The following is a 21,189-nucleotide window of genomic DNA, read 5'->3' as shown; positions in this document are numbered from 1 at the left end:
CATAATGTTGGGGGTAAGGATCGAACCCCTGTCCTTAGGGGCCATGGGAGAGCGCTCTACCCACTTGAGCTAACTCATATCCTTTATCGTATGACTTTATTTTGTATTAATGAATGAATTTTCATTTAGAAAAAATAACTAGGAATGATTTTTGGGTGAAATAATCGGTAATGTTTAGATCAAATTAGATGTAAATGTAAGGTAAAATTATGTTTCGGGCCTGAATAAATCTAACCAGGTGTAAACATAAAGGAAAATTATGACTAATTAAGTCCGATCAGCACCAATAAGTTCAATTCAATTAAGTTCAGGTAAAGAGAAGCACTGATCAGAATAAACAGGTCTAATTATGTCAAATAAAATCTAATGCAAAGATCAATCTTGTAGTTTTAGGACCGTTTGACTAAACTAACTTTTCGATATGTTTATTATTTTAGGACTTCAAAAACCATATAAAGAACTTATCAAATCAATCAAGCTTATACTCCTTGTTTGTGTCTTTTTCTTATAAATGACAACAAAATTGAAAATGAATTTTACTAAATATATTTTGTCTTTCATAAAAAAAAGTTTAAGCAAAAACAATAACGAACAAATCCTTAAAGAAAGATATGATTCATTATTTATTGCTACGTAACTCGTTGATCTTGTTAGTTGGGCTTATTATGAAATTTAATCATTGAACATTGGTCAAGCAAATTATACCGTGCATCCGAAAGTACAAACCAACTTGAACACCACATGCATGATGCATTAATGAGTGTGGTTCTCTTGGGAGTTATATGCATTAAACATGCCAACGTGTAACATAAGGACCCTAGTTACGTAGTTCCGTCTATCAGGATCGTCTTAAACATTATAAATGTCATGTTCAAATCTTAAAATTGGGCCATAGTATTACGTAATATTCTTAATTCAATCATCAGAAACTCAAACTACTTAAATAAATAAATTCCTAGTACGACTTTAAGTGCAAATGACCAATACTCGTGCTCTTTTACTCCACAAGTCCACTTTCTAGCTTAAAAGAAGGAATAATTAGCTATTAATCAACAATCTTAGTTTTTTTAGGCTTAAAAAAAATAGAAAATATTATATAATAATACATCCACCACCACCAACCCACCCATTATATAATATAATAATAAGATGCCAATCAATACTCTACCAATCCCGAAAAAACACTTCAGTCCATCCCCAAAACCACCCCACCCACCCAAAACCCACCACCAACTTCGAAAACCATCTACCACCACCGAAAAACCTCCCCACTCTACCAAGAAACCAACCATTGTCACCAAACAAAGCCCGCCTCATACACTTACAAATACCACCACTAGATCTACAAGAAAGGAGAGAGAGAAAATTCCTTGGGCAAAAGTAGCACCGGCAAAAGAAGATGAGAAGGGGGCGGCGGCCAAAAGGAGGGAGAGGGTGACAGCTGAAGGGGAAATGGGATATTGAAAAAAAAAAGGGTGGCGGTGTTGGTAGTAAAGGACAAAAGTTGTGGTGGTGAAATTTTAGAATTTTTCTTACATATTTTGAAACAAACAATATACTAAATCTAAGGGTTATGTTCCATTCTCCTTATTTCCATTTCTTAAACCATTTCCTTTTATCTTTGTAAGCCAAATATCCTCTAGACAGTCAATGACTTGTAATACCTTTACTTTTTGTACGCATTTCACATTCTTCTAATATATCAACGAGGAGAGAAAAATATTAGAAAAGGAACATGAGCTACCAAACACTTATTCTTATAATTAAAAATAATTGTAGCTAACTCTTTTTTTTAAAGACAAGGAAAATCCCCTTGCAATAAGGGTAAGAAATGGGGAATCCTTCTTGTAAAGAATGAGAATCGTATTGTGGCTAACTACGAGTAAATCTTATATCTATACTTATTACTCTCAATATTCAATAGGATGAGGTTGGTTACACTAACTACAATTTATCGCCCTTGAGCTACCACCTCTTCCTCCTCTACCAACTTTTATTTGTGCTTTACCATTCTTTTTTTTAGGGGGTGTGCTCTACCATTTTGTTTGAAGTAAGAGCCTGTTCTATTCGACATAAAACAATTGAACTGAATTGATTGCAACTGAAGTGAATTAAATTATAACTAATCGAAATAATAATTAGAGCTGAACTAAACTGAATTGAACTGATTGCAACCAAAAATAAGTTGGGTAGAACAAACACTAGGATTATTGATATACACCCTCTACTCAAAATATAATTTCCCTATTCCATTTTTTTTGGTTTGAGGGGAATTTCCCTATTCCATTTTAAATAGGAATCAATTTTAAATTTAGAATTTTGAAGGAATAGTCATAAATTGGTGAAAGTTAAATGAAGTTTGTAACTTTGAAGACAGAAAAGCCCTTTCATCGTTTTGCATCACAAATCCATCAACCCCAAATTTCAATCGGAGTTTACAGAAGGGACGAAAATGGCGAAAAATGCAGCAGATGCACGCAGTAACACTGCAGCTGTTCAAGCTACAAATGACGACGCTTCTGCTAGCAAATTGTGAGCAACCAACCCTCCCCCAAATATAAAAATTCTGCGATCCTCTTTCTAATATACGCCATTAATGACAATATTATTGTTAACACCGTCCTCTTATTTTAATTTTTTGGAGTTTTTGACGATTATCGCATATATTTTGTGCATATTTAATTAATGTTTCAACTGGTGATTTCTGCGATGTTTTTGTTATTTACTGTTTAATTGCGGTTTCTTGTTTCTCGTCTATGATGTGGTTGATGGAAACGAAATACCTATTTCTTCTTGTTTTTTTTTTTTTTTATGTTTGCATTTACGGTTTAGTTAGTGGAATGTTTTTTGAATTTTTGCAAATGTGTAATTGCAATAATGGCATGTTTGGGAGTATTGGGACGTAAAAATCGATATAGTGAGCTACAATCTAAGGCATAAGTTGTTGTAACTTGTAACAAATATTTCACTGGCATTGGTGCATCGCTTGTTTCTACATTGTCATTGATATCATAATGTGGTATTGCTTCTTTGGATGGGGGAGGGAAGAAGAATGGAAAGCTTCACCTTTTTTTTAAGTCGTTCTAGTCTTTTAGATGAAGTGTTACTTACTATCTTCGTTTCTTTTGATTGTTACACTTCACTTTAGGGGAGAACCAAGGAAATCGTGCAAAAAACAAGGAAGAAGTACAAAAAAAGAATATTTGGTTTTGTGAAATGTAAAAGAAACATTAAAATAATATAGGAGAGAGAAAAATAGGGTAGGTGAGAAGGTTTTGGGTGGTCATTAAAATGGGTGGTGGGGGTATATGAGGTGGAAAAGTGTGAAAAGTTGATGCGATAGGTCACCATGTAAGGAAAAAGTGAAAGTGAAACAAAAAAAAAGAGCCAAAAAAAGGAAAGCATAACAATTAAAAAAACGGAGGGATTATTAGGGAGGTGCTATCTATCTTTTGTTCTTGGAAAAGAGCCCTGCCGATGTCCTCTCCACCGAGGAAGTGTGACACAGGCAAGACACAAGGTTGCTCTAAGGTATTTATGATTTCAGGTGTAATCCAATGCGCCAATGCAGTTCAGCAGTATTGTAAATCAGGCAACAATAGCTAGATGGCCTGCAACTTACAATAGAATTTGAGATAGTGATGGATTGATTAATGAAGGAATAGAACAGTGTTTCCATACATGTTTCTTGGTTCTTGTTAATTAGCTGGTCTAGATGTCAAGCTATTGAAATGTCAGAGACTCAGAGTAGTTTCAACACGAAACTGTGTATAGTCCAATTATATGCCTTCCCACGGTTCCCCCTAGTGCAGAGCAGAACATTCATTTCTGCTATCTGAATATACTTAGAGTTTCCAATGTGTCATATGCCCAGAGTTGATGGCATCAGTGATGAGAACTTTTAACTAGCAAAGGGCTTTTAAGAGATACCGATATTAAATTGGGAGCTTCAAGGCTGCTATTTACGAATCAAGAGGTTGCGGTGTGATTGGTTTATAGTGGAAGAAGAGCTGATCACTTTTGTTTCTCTAATAGATAACTGGTTGCCTGTTAATGTAAGAGTGGGGAAGAAAGAAAAGGAGACAGAACCGTGAATACTTCAATTGTGAAGAAGCGAGGTGACGTGGTAAAGGAACAGTTGTAATAGACTATGGATAATATATTGAGGCTTTTGAAAGCTTGGAGTAGCAACCAAATCATGATACCTCTGTTGTAATATCATCATCTATGAGGACTGTGAGTCTATGACAGCTCTCTTCTGGCCAGGTTTATAGGAATTTGGATAAAAATTGGATACAACACCTGAAAGAGTTCCTTCTGCTTTAATAGGCATATTAACTGAATAAGTATATGCTGTTCAGTCTTCAGATGAAGCTATTACAATACTTAATTCTTAGTAATCCAGGAACTGTACTTCAGATATTCTATACTGGCTTCAGTGACTCAGCCTTCAGAACTTCATTAATATTACCCTAAGGCCTCGAAAGAGGGCTTTAGACTTTATGAAGAGTTAAGTCATGGAGGTTTTTGCCAAAATATCAGGAGTTACATAGTGAACCATACTTGTCAATCTTTTTGAGTGAAAACCTTTACTATACGTTGTATGAATGCCTATTCTATTACACAGAACAAAATCTGGACTTGCCAGTTACTTGCAACCATGCATTATTGGCATGACCTGATCCTTCCTTATTGACAATTGCCATAGGTCCTGTGTGAAAAAGGGGTACATGAGAGATGACTTCATCCATTTGTTCGTGAGAAGGCCTGTTAGGAGATCTCCTATTATTAATCGTGGTAGGTTCACTTTTAGTAAGTTTTTTTATATACTCAACTGTTTGCACTATGGTTCTCTTACTTATTTTTTTTATGTATCTCCTTCCTTGAAGGTTATTTTGCTCGTTTCGCTGCTTTCCGGAAGCTTCTTTTCCAGTTTCTCAATACTGATGATCATACTAGAAAGCAAGTTTTATCACTTGGAGCAGGCTTTGATACAACATATTTTCAGTTGCAGGTATATTTTGTCGTATGATATGGAAACCTGGGTAGTCCTACATGGATGCTAGAACTTAATCAGCAAAATATCCCCTTTCTGGTTTATTTTATCCAAGGACCACACTGGCACACCATTTGGGTTCCATATATTTAATGGTTCTTATATGAGCAATTTTACACGGTCTGTGATGAATAGGGTTCCTCGTGTCCCTCTTATTTTTCCCAAGTTATTGAACTTGCTGTCTGTCCTTTAGTCTGCTCAAATCCGTAGTCAATCTTATTTCCAATAGAAGCAGTTGACAATTGAATCCATATTTCACATTTTCGTATCCGTAATAGTGCAAAAAGAAGTCCTGGCACCAACTTCTTCAGGACAAGAATAGTAGAATAGTGCCATTGATTTTCTCGTATTGATTATGTAATTTTTGATTTTTTTTCTTGGACCTTTGGTCATTGCTGGAAAAGTTTAACATAATCTCACAAAACATATGGATAAGTATGTGGGTCTGTTTATGTATTTTTTTTGTTGCTCAGCTTTAATTGGTTGCTTCTTAATCCTTCAGCTACCTTTTATTATCTGAAATATTGTTAGCTTTGTCTAGAACTTTGGTCTTTTTTTTTTTTTTTTTTTGGAAATTTCGTTTTGGCTTGTAATGCTTGATGTCCATGATTGATTTTAACTTACTTGATAAAGTTGTGATGCTTCTCCTGGGCAGGAAGAGGGAAAAGCGCCATATCTATACGTGGAGCTGGATTTTCAAGAGGTGGAAGTTTGAGAATTTAGATTCTGCAAAAAAATTTTGGCACTTCATATCACTTCCAATCATCTTGTTTTGGGTAGGGGATGGAGGGTTAAATACCTATTCCTTGATGATCAAGCAAGATTGTTAAGGTCACAGGATTATATGGTGCATATAAATTGGTGACACCTACTTGGAAGAGAATACTATTGTGACCTTACTGGCCTTTTTACAGATTTTACATTATTTTGACTTTTGTATAGTAAATTATTGGGTGATCCCACTATTCTAAGATTTTATCTAATTTCTGATTTGAAATGAATTCATGTCATATTTTTGCTTTAGGTAACAAGCAAGAAGGCAGCATTAATTGAGTTTCACGATGAGTTAAGGGAAAAAGTTGGTGCAACAGCTTCGTTTTCACGAGGTAAGACTTTCGTAACTCCTGTTAGAAACTTAGAACTCAGTAAAACAACCTGCCTTAACAGTCAGTATCCTTGTCATCGAACACTTGTGCAGTAGTCATACTGAGCTCTTAAGTTTGTCTTAGATTTGTGCTTGATAGCTTGCAATTATCATTTATCAACCTTTCCTTTTTAATTCTGAATTGCATAACAAAACTTTTGAGTAGTTTGAGTAAAGGTGCATGATTATGCTTTTTTGTGTACTGCCTATTGCCTCGAAAGGTTCTTCTGTGCTGGCATCTGTCTGTCATGAATTTTCTTCACAATTGTTTCTTGTTTTTAAGGCTTTTTGTTAGTTTGTATCCTTACTGTAATTATATTAAAAATTTCTGATTGTTTGTGTGAGGCTTCCATCTGCAGTTCTGCACAATTGTAATATGGCTTGGAACTTATTTGCAACGGCTTGGTGGGATTATGAGTTTTTCAAGTTTTATAGTCCAATTAAAAGTTTTAAATCTAAGACCAGATGTTGAAAATGGCTCATAAATTTTTTTTTATCAAGTTTTATAGTCCAATTACTTTTTTTTCAAGTTTTTGTTGCTAGCTTCAAAAAATAAGCAGACTGCAAGCGAATTATCTGGAGTGTAAACACACACTTGCTTTCTCAACTAGTTAGAAAAGAAAAACTTGAAACTTAAACTGATAATATGCAAATCAAAACAAATAGCGTTTGGTTTATGCTATCTAGGTCTTCTGCGGTTAACTGTTTACTCGTGATCAGCTCTATTGTCAGTAAGAAAAAGTTCAGGAATCTTAAGATCCGAATTTCAAATTAACTTCACAGTTTGGCTTTAGAATCTTAAGATCCGAATTTCAAATTAACTTCAGAGTTTGGCTTTAGATCTATAATGTATTAGGTTATGACCCTTTTCCATTTTTATATATACTACATCTGGACTCTGGTATGCTTATTATTTCAAGTTGCCAATGTTTCTCTACCAAAACCTTTTTGTAGGCTATAAGTATCCCGAACTCTAGGAGATTTATGCTAACAAAGTTAAAGGTCTATTAAGTATCCTTTCTATTGTTCATCTGCTTACATGATTAGGTAATAGATCTGATTTTAATTGGTGACAATAGTTTAATAGTGAAATATCAATTGCCTTATGGATTGATAATTGATATTCGATTTAGTCTTCGTGTATAAGTCGATAATTATTTTCCCCAGCTAGTTTAATGTCGCTTTTAGTGCCTTGTTTTACCCTGCTTGACGGCTACCTCTCTTCATGAACATAAAAACTGACTTGCCGCTGACATTAAATTTTTTTTGTGCAGAAAATGTTTTACCCTGCTTGACTGCTACCTCTCTTCATGAACATAAAAACTGACTTGCCGCTGAGTGCTGACGTGATATTTTTTTTTGTGCAGAAAATGGGGAAGTGCTTGGAGATCACTACAAGCTGCTGCCTGTTGATCTAAGGGACATTCAAAGGTTAACTGATGTCATAGCTTTAGCAAACCTTGATCCCAGGTGTGTATGAATGAAAATTCTGCTTTGCTTAGGTGTTAATCATCAGCTGTGTTTAAGTAGCTGGTTAAAAGATGGTGAAGCATGGGAATCCCCTCCTGTATTAAAAAGCTTCTTTTCTTTTGGATGGGGAAAAGGTTAAAATACCTTTAGATATCCTTTTAACAAATTCTGTGGGCTTGCTTTCTTTATATTTTGAAATCAGCTGGGGACAAGTTCTCTGAGAAGTTAGAGTGCATACTGACTTCCTGATATAAGCAAATAAAAATTTCCAAGAAAACTGAAAATGAGGAATTTGTGCTCATTTTTTCTGTTCTCAAACTGGTTAATATTTGAAAGTAGTGTATCCCTTGGTGCTTACAAAAACAACGTATTCCATGTTTCCCTGTCTTGTCTCCCAACTCTCTTCCAATCAGAAAATCAAGTGAACTGCACATTAGTTTTGATTTTATATTTTACACAGTAAATAAAGTTCGCATGGGATATGCACATGGAGATGGAAAATGCAGAATCGTTATCTTTTCTGTCATGAACACACTCTAAGCTACTTAAATTTGTTTGACAAAATCACAATTTCCTTGTTTTTTTCAGTGATTCGTTGTTTCTTATTGGATTGTTCAGTAGCATTATTTCCTTTCTGCATGTGTTGTCGTAAATACTCGAGTGGTCATCTACTAAATAGGATCATTTTCACTCCTTCACTTTTGTTTGTATTATCAAATACAGGGAGTAGCGAATATGAAGCATTTAATGGAATGGACATGTTTCCAATTTCAGTTAGAATATGACTCAATGTACTCTTACAAGTTGTATTCTCTTTATTTTGAACTTGGAAATTTGAGAATGTGAAAACAAGCAGAAAATATGTTTTACCACAAAATGCATGAGATGGAGGGAGTTACTATTTTCTGTAATAACTGTCCTTCTCTGCATTTTTTTTATGTCTATTTTATTTTTGTGAGAAGGATGTGCAAGATTATCATTGCTTTATGCTGATGACATTATCAGCCTGCCAACATTTATTATTGCAGAATGCGTTTTAATATACTTGGACCCGGAGTCGAGCCGTTCTATAGTTGGTTGGGCTGCAAAAACATTTTCGACCACTGTATTTTTTTTATATGAGCAGGTAGTAAATTCTTGGGGGTTCAGAATTGTTTTTTACATGAAGTCACTCTTTTGTACTGTGTGTTTATATTTGTACACTCTCATTACAGATTCATCCAGATGATGCTTTTGGGGAGCAGATGATTCGTAATTTGGAGGTATTATGTTTTGCTTTTCTCGGATTGTAGCGATAACTATGGCTGTCTTTTGCTAGCTTTTCAATTAGCTTCTAAATCTAGAGTTTTGATTCAGTCAAAATATTGCTGGAGATAGATAGTAGTGTTTGAAGAAGTAGGTGTATTAGGGTAGCTTTTAGTCGCTGTTTTAATGTTTTCAAAGAGTTAAAAATAGTAGTTTTTAAAGGAAGAGCCGTAGAGAGAGCTTTTGGAGTACATAATAGTTATTGTTCTTTTTCATTTTTGGCGAATCCAACAATTGCTTTACCAAATACTAACTTTTTGACACTTGACAGCTGACTGAGTACCAGGATCAGCTACTAGCTAGTACAACAGCTTACAATTACGACACCTAGCACCTACTGTAACAACTACTTTTACTGAACATGGCCTATATCACCCCTAATCTTCCTCACCTAATTGTCGTCCATGGTTCCTGCTATTAGATACTTTTCTATGTATCATCACCTAGCAAGGATTTTGCTGCTTCTACTCAGGCACTGCGCTCATTATTACCAATATCTCTCTCAAATTTTCAACATCATCATGTTATGATTTATGCCTCCATGCTAGACCAGGCCACCATCGATGCTTCTAGGAAGAGCTATAAATTGCTTAATCTAGCAAATTCCATTGTTTCATTCTTTCATGACTGGTGAGAATATGTTAAATGATAGCTTGAACTGTCAGTCTTTTTGCAAATTTCTTAAAGTCTTTAAGTTTTTCCAATGTTGCCATAATTCACTGTTATACATGGTTGGACTTTTAATGTTTCTGTAATGACTAATGACCCGATGTCTGGAATCTGTATAACTTAGTTTGTTCTTAGATTTCCAAAAGCGGCTATACATAAGGCATTCATCTGTGTATTTCCTTATGTGATCTTTATTGGAGTTTGCCCATAGTAATAAGTTATCGAAAATGGCGACTCTCTTTTGTCTGTTTAGTTGTTCTAGGTCAATATGGTGGCAATCTTCTTGCATTTGATTTCCAGTTTGATCTTGCATATCCTGACACGTTCTTTTTATACCGTAAGTTCATATCTGTTTGATTTATTCGCTTCACTACTAAATATTCCTCGCCCTCCTTCTATCTCTAGTATCGTGGATGTGGGCTCTTAGGCATACATGCGACACCAACTTTGGAGGCAAAAGAAAGACTTTTCCTTGATCAGGGATGGCAGGTATAATCATAGCTCTAACTTTTGTAATTACTTTTTCCCTTTAACTCCATCATTTTTTTATTGTTTTTGCTTGTCACAATATATCCCTTTTGAGTTTATACCACTTGATATTTTCCCTAAAGCAACTCTTTTTCGCTTGTAACAAGTCACCAAGATGAGTAAAGCCTTGTACTAATGTAATACTCCCTCCGTCCCAATTTAGTTGCTACATTTGCTTTTTCAGAGTTTACGAGATGCAACTTCAAACACCAATATCTTGAATTACATATATAAAAAAATTATAAAAATTATATATTTGGAAAATACAAATTGGGACGAATCAAACAGAATCCAACATGACTATGTTTTTTCTTATGTATATGGGGTAAAAGATAGTTAAAGTTATGACGTGAATAGTGCCTACGGTCAAAATGTAGCAACTAAATTGGGACGGAGGGAGTATCTTGTATGTGATCCAACTTTTAAGTTAACTGATGAGGTTTTTGCATACATTTTATGTCATGGGTAGCAAAAAAACAATTTCTCCAATATGGTTGAAGTTGCCAAATTTTTCTAATTGTAGATGGTCTGTGATTAATTGGCTTACATGATATATGATGACTAGGCTTACGCCTTTCTTTTGAGTGTTACTAATGTATATCTCTGTTTCATCTCTTTGCACCCTAAAGTATACTTACTATCATTAAAAAAAGTTTCAATCATCTAGACCTCATGCAATTATACACAAGTTGTTGATTTAATCTTGAACTCAAGGTCTCGTGAAAGATGCAAGAAACTTATTCATCTATACAATCTTATAGCATTCTTTATCTTAAACTCTCATATGTCGACAACAAAAGAATAAAAAAATTCAAATAGGTCCAATCGTCAAGATAACAACTTCAAAGTGTCAATTTACCCCCTTTGCCAGTACTAGGCATCAGATCGAAAATTGTCTAACACTACCCAAATTCAAGACACATGGCAGTCCGGAGCATCGCATGAGCCACTAACTAGTTTTTTTTTGAAATTTGTGTGAGGTTTCAGAGGGCTATTGCTTGGAACATGCTGAGAGTCTACAGTGAATTCATCGATTCCCAAGAAAGACACAGGTAAATGCTCTTTACATCTTCTGTAACAAAGTTGTTTTTTATTTTACCGGCGGGTGGTAATGTTATTGTCAAGCTTGGTAGTTCATTAGTTGTGGTTTAGAAGAAGTTATACCATATTTAATCATTGCCTTTTATACGCAAGTTACTGTTGGAAACTCTCTCTTTTGTATATACCCCTCTGTGTGCACTGTGCATGTGCGCATATGTGGGGAACAATTCACGTTCACATATCAGAAGGTGCAGTATCTTCTTGTTGTTCATGAAGCAATTAAGCAGATGAGTATCTAAGCTTTAGGGTGTATGTTCTGTGTATATTGAAGGTGTACATATCTGTACATATGTAGCTTATGCCTTCATGGGGTATTAGAATGATGCTGGAATGGACACGATGGAGATGATAAAAGTTTTCTTTCCATGCATCACGTGCTGCATACCCATGAGTTTTCATTTTTCTATTTTATTGGAAGGTTGTTACTTGTTAGGACTTAGGAGTCAAAGCATGTGTTATAGGGCTGAGGCTGTGTAGGAATGTAGGTTTTAATGGTATTGGCTAATGTGAGAATAGTTGTGTTTTTGAACAATCTACCCTGTTAGTTTACTCTAATGACACTATTCCACAGATGACGCTATTCTGTTCTTGACAGCTGATTCTGTAAATTTTAAGAAGATCCTCTTTTTGCTTCAGATCCTTGAGGTGGTTTCTTTGAACTGCTTAAATATTAATACATGTAGAAGTGTTAGCCAAGAAAAGGAATAGAACATATCTTCTGTTGCAGCTAAGTCCATCGCTCCTGATCATCTGCTTAAACTGCCCCAATCAAGTTACTGTTTTATGTTTCTTTTCTTGGCTAACACTTCTACATGTGTGTTTGATATGCATGACGTAATTGGAGTTAACATTAAATTTAGTAAAAATTATAAATTTATAGGTGCCTGGGGATATTTATTTCCTTTGGTTCCTCAACTGAGGGTTCTAGTGTGTTGATTCAAAAGCTAAGTAAACTTTTTATTACTTGTTATCTGATTTATGCGATTAGTTACCTCTGGAACGAGGTTTCTAACAGAACAGCCTCTTTGCAACTGTTGGGGGGGTAAGGCTTAATATGAACCTTTGCAGTTGTGTGGGTAAGGCTGTGGCCTTTTAACAACCTCTACCCCACAGGTGAGAGAGCCTTATTCGATTAGAGGCATGGAGTTGGCAGTTACAAATTCACAAATGTACTTGGTAAATTTAGGGTATGCTCTTTCTTACTGTGTAGCTTCCTAGGCCCTAGCTGTAAGTTTGCACATGCGCTTGTCTTTTTTCTGGGTGTTTTGTCTTTGACTAGGGTGGAGTTTTTTCTTGTGTGTTATTAATGATGTTTCAATATGAAAAGGAAAACAATGGAAAAGGTCTTCTTATTTAATTCAAAAGCCCTGTAATGACCATCCAGGCTACAAATTGTTATCTTTATGGATGCCCTTTCCTGATATATCCTCCTAAGAATGCCTTCTAATTATATTGTGATCAGGATTCAGCGGCTGGAGTTGTTCGACGAGTTTGAAGAATGGCACATGATGCAGGCAAGTTATTGTTTGAGTGTTTAATTATGTTAGTTTTGGATCAAAGACTAGGTAGAACCATCTCTCCGTCAAGCCTCGAATAAGATGCCAGCGTTCTGCCCTCGATAGGTGAAAATGTCTTGCACCTTATTTATTGGGCATGATTTCATGGGTTCGGAGCGGGTGGCCCGTCGACTAGTTTGTATATTACCCTTTGTACTTGCATGGGTTTTCATGATCTTCAAAAGCATGTGACAATTAGGCTCCGTATGGTTGGTTGAAAACATTAACAATGGAAAATATTTTGCATGAAAAAATCTTCCGAAGGGAAAATGCAATTGTCAATTAATTTTCTTTGTTTGGTTTCTTACAAGAGAAAAAAAAGGAAAATTTAATTTTCTTTGTTTGATTTCTTACAAGAAAACCTAGATAGAAAAGGAAAAATGAAAATGGTGGGGAGATGATGAATGGGAGAAGAGAAAGAGAGAAGTAAAGATTGTGGAGGAAAATGTGACATTCCTTCCTTTAGAAAACAAAACTAGTTATTAGGCCCGGGCTATGCCCCGGGTAAGAAAAAAATTCATTTATGATATAATACTTTATGATAATAACACTAAATATAACTTAGCCTAGTGGTTAAGACTTTAGTATATGTACTTGAGGTCTCGGGATTAAACCTTATACTACGCAATTTCTACATTTTTTTATTGTACATGGATTACATGAACTATAACTCCCTAGGGAGAGCGCCACGTGGCACAGTTTCTTGTTTTATGCACGTCTTTTAATATATTTGTATAGATGTTTTCCATCTTTGGCATAACTATTTTCTACCCTATTACAAACCAAACAGATGAAAATGGCAAAATTTCTTTTTTGGTAAAACGTTTTCCTTCCAATCAAACACTCTCTTAAGGTTCAGTTTATTAGTTACAAATGGAAACTGAAAGGATGTTGGTTAGTGTATAATACTTTCACTTTGTACTAAAACAAAGTTACTAAGCTAAATCCTACACATCTCCAAGATCAACTTGGATATGAACTAATGGCTAATTATTAAAGTCTGATGATCACTTAGCAGAATGCATTGAGCAGAGAAAAGGATGCTCAGGATATCAACATCCTGATCCTTGAGTTCAGTACTCATGTTAGATTCAACTGGAAAATTTGTTACTTGGATGTTCATTCTGGTCTTTGGTCTTCTAGTTTATAACCCTGGGAGTCTTTTTTTGTGCTTGATGAGCCCTCAGGTTTAGAATATTGGAATTGAAACTAACAGATTTTTTTCGCTGAATTGCATCTACAGGAACATTATTGTGTTGCTTATGCTATCAACGATGCTCTGGTATGTTTTTGCATCACCAATCACATGATTGCTCTTTAATCTAATGCATCTGACATAAAAATGAAAATAATCACCCAGGATCCCACAAAATAAATTAGGATATCTGTTACATATAGCAATGGATAATACCCCATATAACATTGTGTGGAATAAAAATCCAAAAGAACTTTTGGCCTACAACCATCACTTTCTGATAGCTGTACTTGGAGATCCTGGCAAAATTGGTGTATGGGGATAAATTCACCTATTTTCATCAGATATATTTTTCCAGCATATTCCTATGCACCTGCATATTTTCTAATATTATCTTGCAAATAGTATAGTGTTGTGAATCTGAGATGAATACTGGACATTACTAACTCACTACATTTTGTGCTCTATGAATATCTGACTATTACACCTTCTAAAAATTACAAATACAGGCCATGTTTCAGAATTTCGGCTTTCATGAGAAAGACGGGAGCAATGCCAGCTCGACATGATCATGATAATCTGATCAAAGATATGGTGCCACCAAGCTCACAACACTTTTCTGTAAGTTTGATAAAACGAAGATATCTTGAAATGTGCATGTTGTTTAGCTCCCCCCAACTTGCAGTAGATGAGTAGACTGTGAAAGGAAAACAACAAAGAAGAAAGGGGGGCAAAAATGAAATCCTTTTGTGCTACACTTTCTACAAACGGATGATAGCATAAAAAAATGTGGTCCGAGTATGATGCTTGACTTATAGGGAAGATCTAAACTTTCTATTCTTTTGCTATGCTCTTTGGCAAAAGAACGTGGTAGGGACCTTTTTTAAAGCACAAAACTGGTGTCACCAATGGACTTGTGGGGACTTTGGTTCTTTGGTTGGGTCTTTTTAGTTTTTCTAATCTTTTTCTCTCTCCTAATTTTTTTTATTTATCCTTTTGGCTCTCTTGAGTCACCAGGATGTCACTTGTTTGGTTGATATTGGAAATTCTATTCTCTATTATTACCCAAATTGTCCATTTCTTGGTCACTCATGTGGTTAATTATTGCACAGTTGATGGTGCCTTTTTTTTGCTTTGTGATTTTCATTATTTGATTGGATATGATTCTTATTTCTGATTCTCTTAGGCAGGAACTCTTCTCATTTTGCGTCCAATTTTTTTTTTTTTAAAATTTCCCTGATAAATATGAGAAAGCCTTCGAGCATTAGCATTTGATTATAGACGGTTGGGTGGCTTATTGATCTTTTAGAACAATTATATGCTTTATCAAACTGTTGTTCTATTTTTTGGGCAATTCGCAAAGAGAATTGTTATTACTTGTAAAGGAAAATTCGCACCATTCAACCCATATGATGTGGATCCTCCACTCTCTTTGATGCTCTCTTTCCAAACTTCATGTGATGTGGCCAGTAGCCACTCCAGTAGTCTAACAGACACTCTCTCCCAAATCCACATCAATCTTTCATCACAACTTCTATGTTATCTATTACAATGCGTACACTTCCCTTGCAAGGATTATTAAAATGCTAGCTGAAAGTTAACTTGAAATTCATTCGAGGAGAAGCTGAGCTACCTTATTAGACCTTTCCTTTTGAGGCATGGCTCTCAAGCCTTGTAGAGAGTGTGTTTTCAAGAGATATAAAATGAAAGTTGATTAACTATGTGTGTTGAGGATACTCTTTTGCTGTGATTAGTACATAACGACGACGACTTAGTGAAAGACTTAGTTGATAATGGCAAATGATGCACAAAAGGTGATATATAGTTCATTTTGCATATGGGATATGGATCTTGACTTCTTCTTCTTTGTTTATTTTTCAACTTTACTCGAGCAACCCAGCTACAGGAAAAATGGAAACATTTTCATGGAAAATGGAGAATACATATACAATTGGGCCCACTTGGATAGCATTTTTATTGAAGATTTGAATTATAGTTGTTGTATACGGTTTTTCTCGTGTATCATAATGGAAATTGGACTCCACAGAACTGAATCAGTGGACCATAGATTTTGGGTTTACCTTTTGAGGAAAAAGATATATCTAAAATTTACTTTGGATGTTGCATTGGATTCGAAGTTGGATTTTTTATACTTTTACATATATATTTATCATGTTTACAGTCTTTTATGTGTTTTTACTACAACTTTCTCCTAGGGTTCTTGCCAATCCCTAAAATTAGGGGAATGAAAATTCAATGCCTTGAGCTTTGGGTTCTTGGAATGTCCTACCTATTTAGACTGGGGCAAAAGATTCTTGGTTACTTTGCCTTCTTTGGATGCATATGATTGGTTAATAACCTAGATTGAAGTACTCTATATAGTTGTAGGTATACTATTTGAAGCGAGTGTGTTATTGTGTCTTTTCTTTTTGGTCTATAGAGAATCACAAACTCGAGAGTCGAGACATGTTTTAGACTAGCTAGTGTGCATCTGTTTCTTAGGTTTTGTTTTTTCGGACTGAACTAAGTTAAGTTGAATTGAAGTATTACTTTGAGAGGATAGTAATTGAACTAAATTGAAACTGTACCAAAAAAAGAGGGCTTTATTGCTGTGTTATTTTGAGACTTTAGGTTAAAAGCTAAGGGTAAGTTTATTTCCAGACTCTAATAAGACTTTGCTTTAGACTCTGCCACATCAGTTTTTCAAAAAAAAAGACCCAATAGAATTTGGACACATGTCCAACATGAGTCTTGATTTTCAAAATTCACCTTGAGACTCTACAACATTATTCCATAAGACCTTAGAGAGTCTCAAGTTGACTAATATCAAAACCAAGGATAAACTAACCCTAATAGGAATAGACGAATAATCACTTTAATTAAATGTCATTTTGGCGGTCTTAAAATATTGGCTCCATTTGAAGCTGAGAGTTTAGGCAAAATCAATGGTAAATTCATATGTTCAGAAGTCAGATTTTCTGTGAACTTCTCTTTTTACTTTCTAATTTCTTATATTTTAACAAGAGTACTACGCTGGTAAATCTAGTAATCAAGCATGTAAAGTAAGAGAAGAACTTTAGTACATTAGATAACGATAAATAGGGGGGAACATCAAGTACATGTTTAATCGACAACTCAACAGGAAGAAATGTGTTCTTTCTCGCAAAAAAATTGAACCATTAGTAAATAGAAAAAACAAAAAGAAGGGGAATCAGATACTCTAGTCTGAGATTTACTGGTTTGTTTTTAACAGATTTCTGGCAAATCTTCTTTATTTTCTTTTGGTGGTTCACACAAAGCAGTAAAGGAGGAAAAAAGTGACAAAGGGTCTTTACTCTTTCACACCGTTAATGCTGTTTCCTCTATAAGAGTGAAACGACTTTGAGAATATTGGGGGCACTGGCCACTGGGTGAGGAAAATTGGTTGGTTCTCAATGTTAGGGCTCTAGGCTCGTTTGATTGCAGTTGGGAAGTATAATTTCCCATGAATTTGTATTGTCCATAACATTTTATTTCTTAGGAAGTACATTTTTTTTTTTTTGAGGGGAAGGAAGTACATTTTTTTTGTTTGGTTGAATATGAGAAATTCTATTTTCTATGGGAATTTCCACTGACCTAAGGGTCTAAGTAAAAAGTTATTTTCTCTATTCTGTAGGAAATAGAACTTCCTAAGAAGTTCTACTTCCCATGTTTTTGCCAACCAAACAACACATCCCATGCATTTGAAAGTTAACCAACAAGCTCTTAGTTAGAATTTAATGTTTAAGTCGAGCTTAGTTGATGTGTAAGCTGACAAATGCCAAATTTTAGCTATGTAGGTTAAATTTGAAGATTTTTATGTAAAATCCTGGTAAGTGTAACTAGTTTAAAAACTTGATACTATATTTTATCAAAAATTGTTTAATATTATGTAGATTTCTAGTTAGAATACAATAAATGTGTAGAAGAAAGTTAACTGGAGCGTTTGTGGAGTTTTTATCATACACTCAGGTGTACCATGCTCATGTTATACACAAGGTTGTTTTTTTGCTCATTTGAAAGGTAGAGTACCTAATGAAGAAAAAATAACTTTGGGTGTACTATGCACATGGTACATCCGAGTGTATATTGAAAGAACTCGAAAACTTGTTTTTCCCTATATAGAGACGAGGAAAATTGTGTTAGGTCTACTCAAGTACCGTCATAGTTCGCATAATGAGAATATGAGATAGTGTTTCTCTGAATAGCCTTACTCGGTTACTCCTATTAGTTTTGTTAGTCTCTTCTCTTGTGAAGTTGTGATAACTAATAACCTAGCAACTTGTTGTCGTGACTTGTGATTTGCCTTTAGACAGAAAATACTCACTTGATACGTCTTGCTACAACTTCTTACTGCTTCTCTTTTCTGATCTCCCGTGATTCTTTCGCTCTTTCGATGTTTCCTCTAAATTATCCCCCCTTTTTTCCTCGAAAGAAACCATTTATTCGATGCTATATGAGGAAAGTTATCAACAGGTTTGATAAAGTACTTCATTTGTTTTTGGTTACAAAGTAAAATACCTTATTCTGTATTGAACTATGGCCAACCATTTGCAGCTACACTGCAAGAGAACGTGACATTTAGTTTTTTTCATTAGGAAAGAAAAAACTAGGTTATTCCCTATTATAGAAGTAACCTAACACATCCTTACGGATGATAGAAGGGAACATCGGGTCGTCAATCTCACCAACGATGAAGAGTAGGGTACGAGTGACCTTTGTGCGCCATAATATCCGCTGCTTGATTAGCTTCCCTAAAACAGTAATTGAAAGAAACATCCTCTTTTTAGTATTTAAACTGAGGGCCTTCTTGACATTTAGTAATTAAACTGAGGGCTTTCTTGACATTGCTCGATTGTAGGATTGAAACTTGTATTGGTAGAATATATTCGTTACTTGCTTCTAATTGCTGGTTTAATTAGCTAATTTGTCTTATGTTACAACTTTTTTTCAAAAATTATATAGTTTCATTCTTCTTTTCAACAATCTAGAAAATTATCCAATTTCATTCTTCTTTTCAAAACTATCCAAATTCTACTGGCTAAAGTTATTGTATGCTAAACATTCTTGTTAATAGCTCCCATGTTTGCCGTTTGGCTTCTACAACCCCTTTTTGGGACTGAATTCTCATCTGTCCCTATTGTGTAGGTACACTAAACAACTAAACAAACAAGCATAATTAAAGTCCTTAAAGAAAAGGGGATAATATGTTCTTTTTCATGCTGCCATACGAAACTAGAAGCTCGAATTAATTGCTGTGCCAAAACAAACAATTTTTAAGTCCCTTCTAAAAAGGAAGAAGTTTATGATATTATTTGTGAGATATAAAATATCCAATTGTTGCATTCTTTATGTTACGGAGGAAGTACTTCATTTTTTTGTTAAGAAATCTATTTTCTAATTTCTTGTAACTTTTGAGCAGTATTGTTTTGGCCTAATGGTGTAAACATCACCTCAGATCACATGGATCGTGGAATCAAGTTCCACCTCTAGCAATGTTGAGTTTTTCTTTATTCTCCTTTATAAACCGTCAAATTAGTGCATTTCCTCACATAACATAGGCAGACAACATTTCCATTATTTTACGAAGAATTAAGCAAGACCCTAAAACCTTAAGATGTGGTAATACTAGTAGAAATGTTTTTTTAAATAGAAAAATTTCATTAATTGAAGGCCAAACGGTATCTACAATAGATAATTAAAGAAAAATAAGATACAATTAAATAAGTTTAAATCAAATTCGTCTTCGAAGAAACTACAATGAACCAGATCGAGCAATACAACACAATTCCCTTGTATTTGGTGAATCAAGTAGCTATTAATGAGGAAGTCTGTCATTTTGACATAGTTTTGGAAGAGCACTCTTGATCGAGTCATGTTAACTGCATCCGAGATTCCAATATATCCATGTTATGTCTCGAACTTCAACCAATGAGAACAATTTCTCATATCTAAAAATTAAAAAACCCCTACTCACAAGTCACAAGTCACAACTCCCATAGGGGAGAAGGAGATCTCTACAACAAAGACTAAAAAATCCCATAACGAGGTTTGAAGAAATCTCATAAAAAGATACTAATTTATTCAACAAAACAAGAATATGGACTAAAAACTGAAAATAAAAGGAGAAAAATGGGTTTACCATAAATGAAATCATCCATGGCAGTCCTTAAACTATTGGAGAAGGGTAGAGGAGGCTAGAATTTTAGAGAGAAAAGAAATAGCATGGGCGGCTAGGTTTTAAAAAAATGCATTATCATTCACTAACTCGTAGGACTGTTAAAATTGTCTTATTATGATTAATTCTACTCCCTCCGTTTCCTAAAGATCTTTCCTCTTTCCGTTTAAGTGTGTTTCCAAAAGATCTTCCCTCTTTTACTTTATTCCGTATTTGAAAATTTCTTTTCCTTGTTTACCCTATCATGTCCCTATCATATGGTCCACCATTGCATTAATAATTCAATTTTACTCCTTTTTTCTCTTCTAATTTAACCTATTTTTATTTGTTTATTTGTGTTAACCTCTTTCTCTCTCCTACTTTACCCACCCCATAACTCACACAAATGGATCATCCTTGATATCTGCAGGAAAAGTAACAAGGAAGGTTTTTAGAAAATGGAGGTAGTATTTTGTATATCAATACCTCTATTTAACTAAATTTTAATTAGCTAAATAAAAGTTACTCATCTTATATAAATATATATATATATATACACACCTCTACTACTACTAGGCTACTACCATTTGACAATGTAAAGATGGTTATTAACTTGCTACAAATTAAATTATTGAAAGATTGGTCAAAGGTTCCGAGTAATGCCATAATTTAACATAAACCTCCCACAGGCCACAAATACAATACAATATTGAAGCCTATTTTAAGGACTTTAGTCTCTGAGCCTAAAATTGTGGTACCACAAACAAAGGGCAGCCTTCTTAGCTTTTTCTACAGACCACCAGGCAACAACAGCCTTCTCAAAACCCTTTTAATTATATTACTATCATCAATTCTGCTCATTTGTAAGTAATTTATAGTATTAAATTATTGTAATTAAAAAGTTAAAATCTATCATATTACACCCCTACATAATTATTAATATTGTCAAACTCTGTCTCTGATAACGGTAGAAAACAAAATTATTACTAT

The 21,189-nt window shown here is 34.6% G+C and overlaps 1 protein-coding gene across 4 annotated transcripts; it reads left to right on the top strand.

Annotated features, from left to right (window-relative positions):
* Positions 1–2,269: 2,269 nt before the first annotated feature.
* Positions 2,270–19,379, top strand: LOC104905270 (leucine carboxyl methyltransferase 1 homolog). 4 transcript variants are annotated; one of them, XR_791720.4, is made up of 14 exons: positions 2,270–2,532; positions 4,709–4,797; positions 4,890–5,014; positions 5,712–5,759; positions 6,081–6,162; positions 7,568–7,670; positions 8,676–8,796; positions 8,885–8,932; positions 10,050–10,133; positions 11,160–11,224; positions 12,736–12,787; positions 14,073–14,111; positions 14,534–14,645; positions 19,191–19,379. XR_791720.4 is itself a non-coding variant. In XM_010693747.4 (13 exons), exons 1-13 carry the CDS (start codon positions 2,453–2,455, stop codon positions 14,591–14,593), a joined length of 996 nt encoding a protein of 331 aa, XP_010692049.1. In that variant the 5' UTR covers positions 2,271–2,452; the 3' UTR covers positions 14,594–15,154. The 4 variants fall into 4 exon arrangements, 1 of the variants encoding a protein (XP_010692049.1); XR_791719.4 differs by lacking the exon at positions 19,191–19,379 and adding an exon at positions 15,925–16,211; XR_791718.4 differs by lacking the exon at positions 19,191–19,379 and adding an exon at positions 15,917–16,211 and having other exon boundaries at positions 2,271–2,532.
* The last annotated feature ends 1,810 nt before the right edge of the window (positions 19,380–21,189 follow it).

The sequence above is a fragment of the Beta vulgaris genome, chromosome 1 (genome assembly GCF_026745355.1).
Source record: "Beta vulgaris subsp. vulgaris cultivar EL10 chromosome 1, EL10.2, whole genome shotgun sequence".
In the NCBI taxonomy this organism is placed as follows: Eukaryota; Viridiplantae; Streptophyta; class Magnoliopsida; order Caryophyllales; family Amaranthaceae; genus Beta; species Beta vulgaris.
This window is presented reverse-complemented; position numbering and strand designations above follow the sequence as displayed.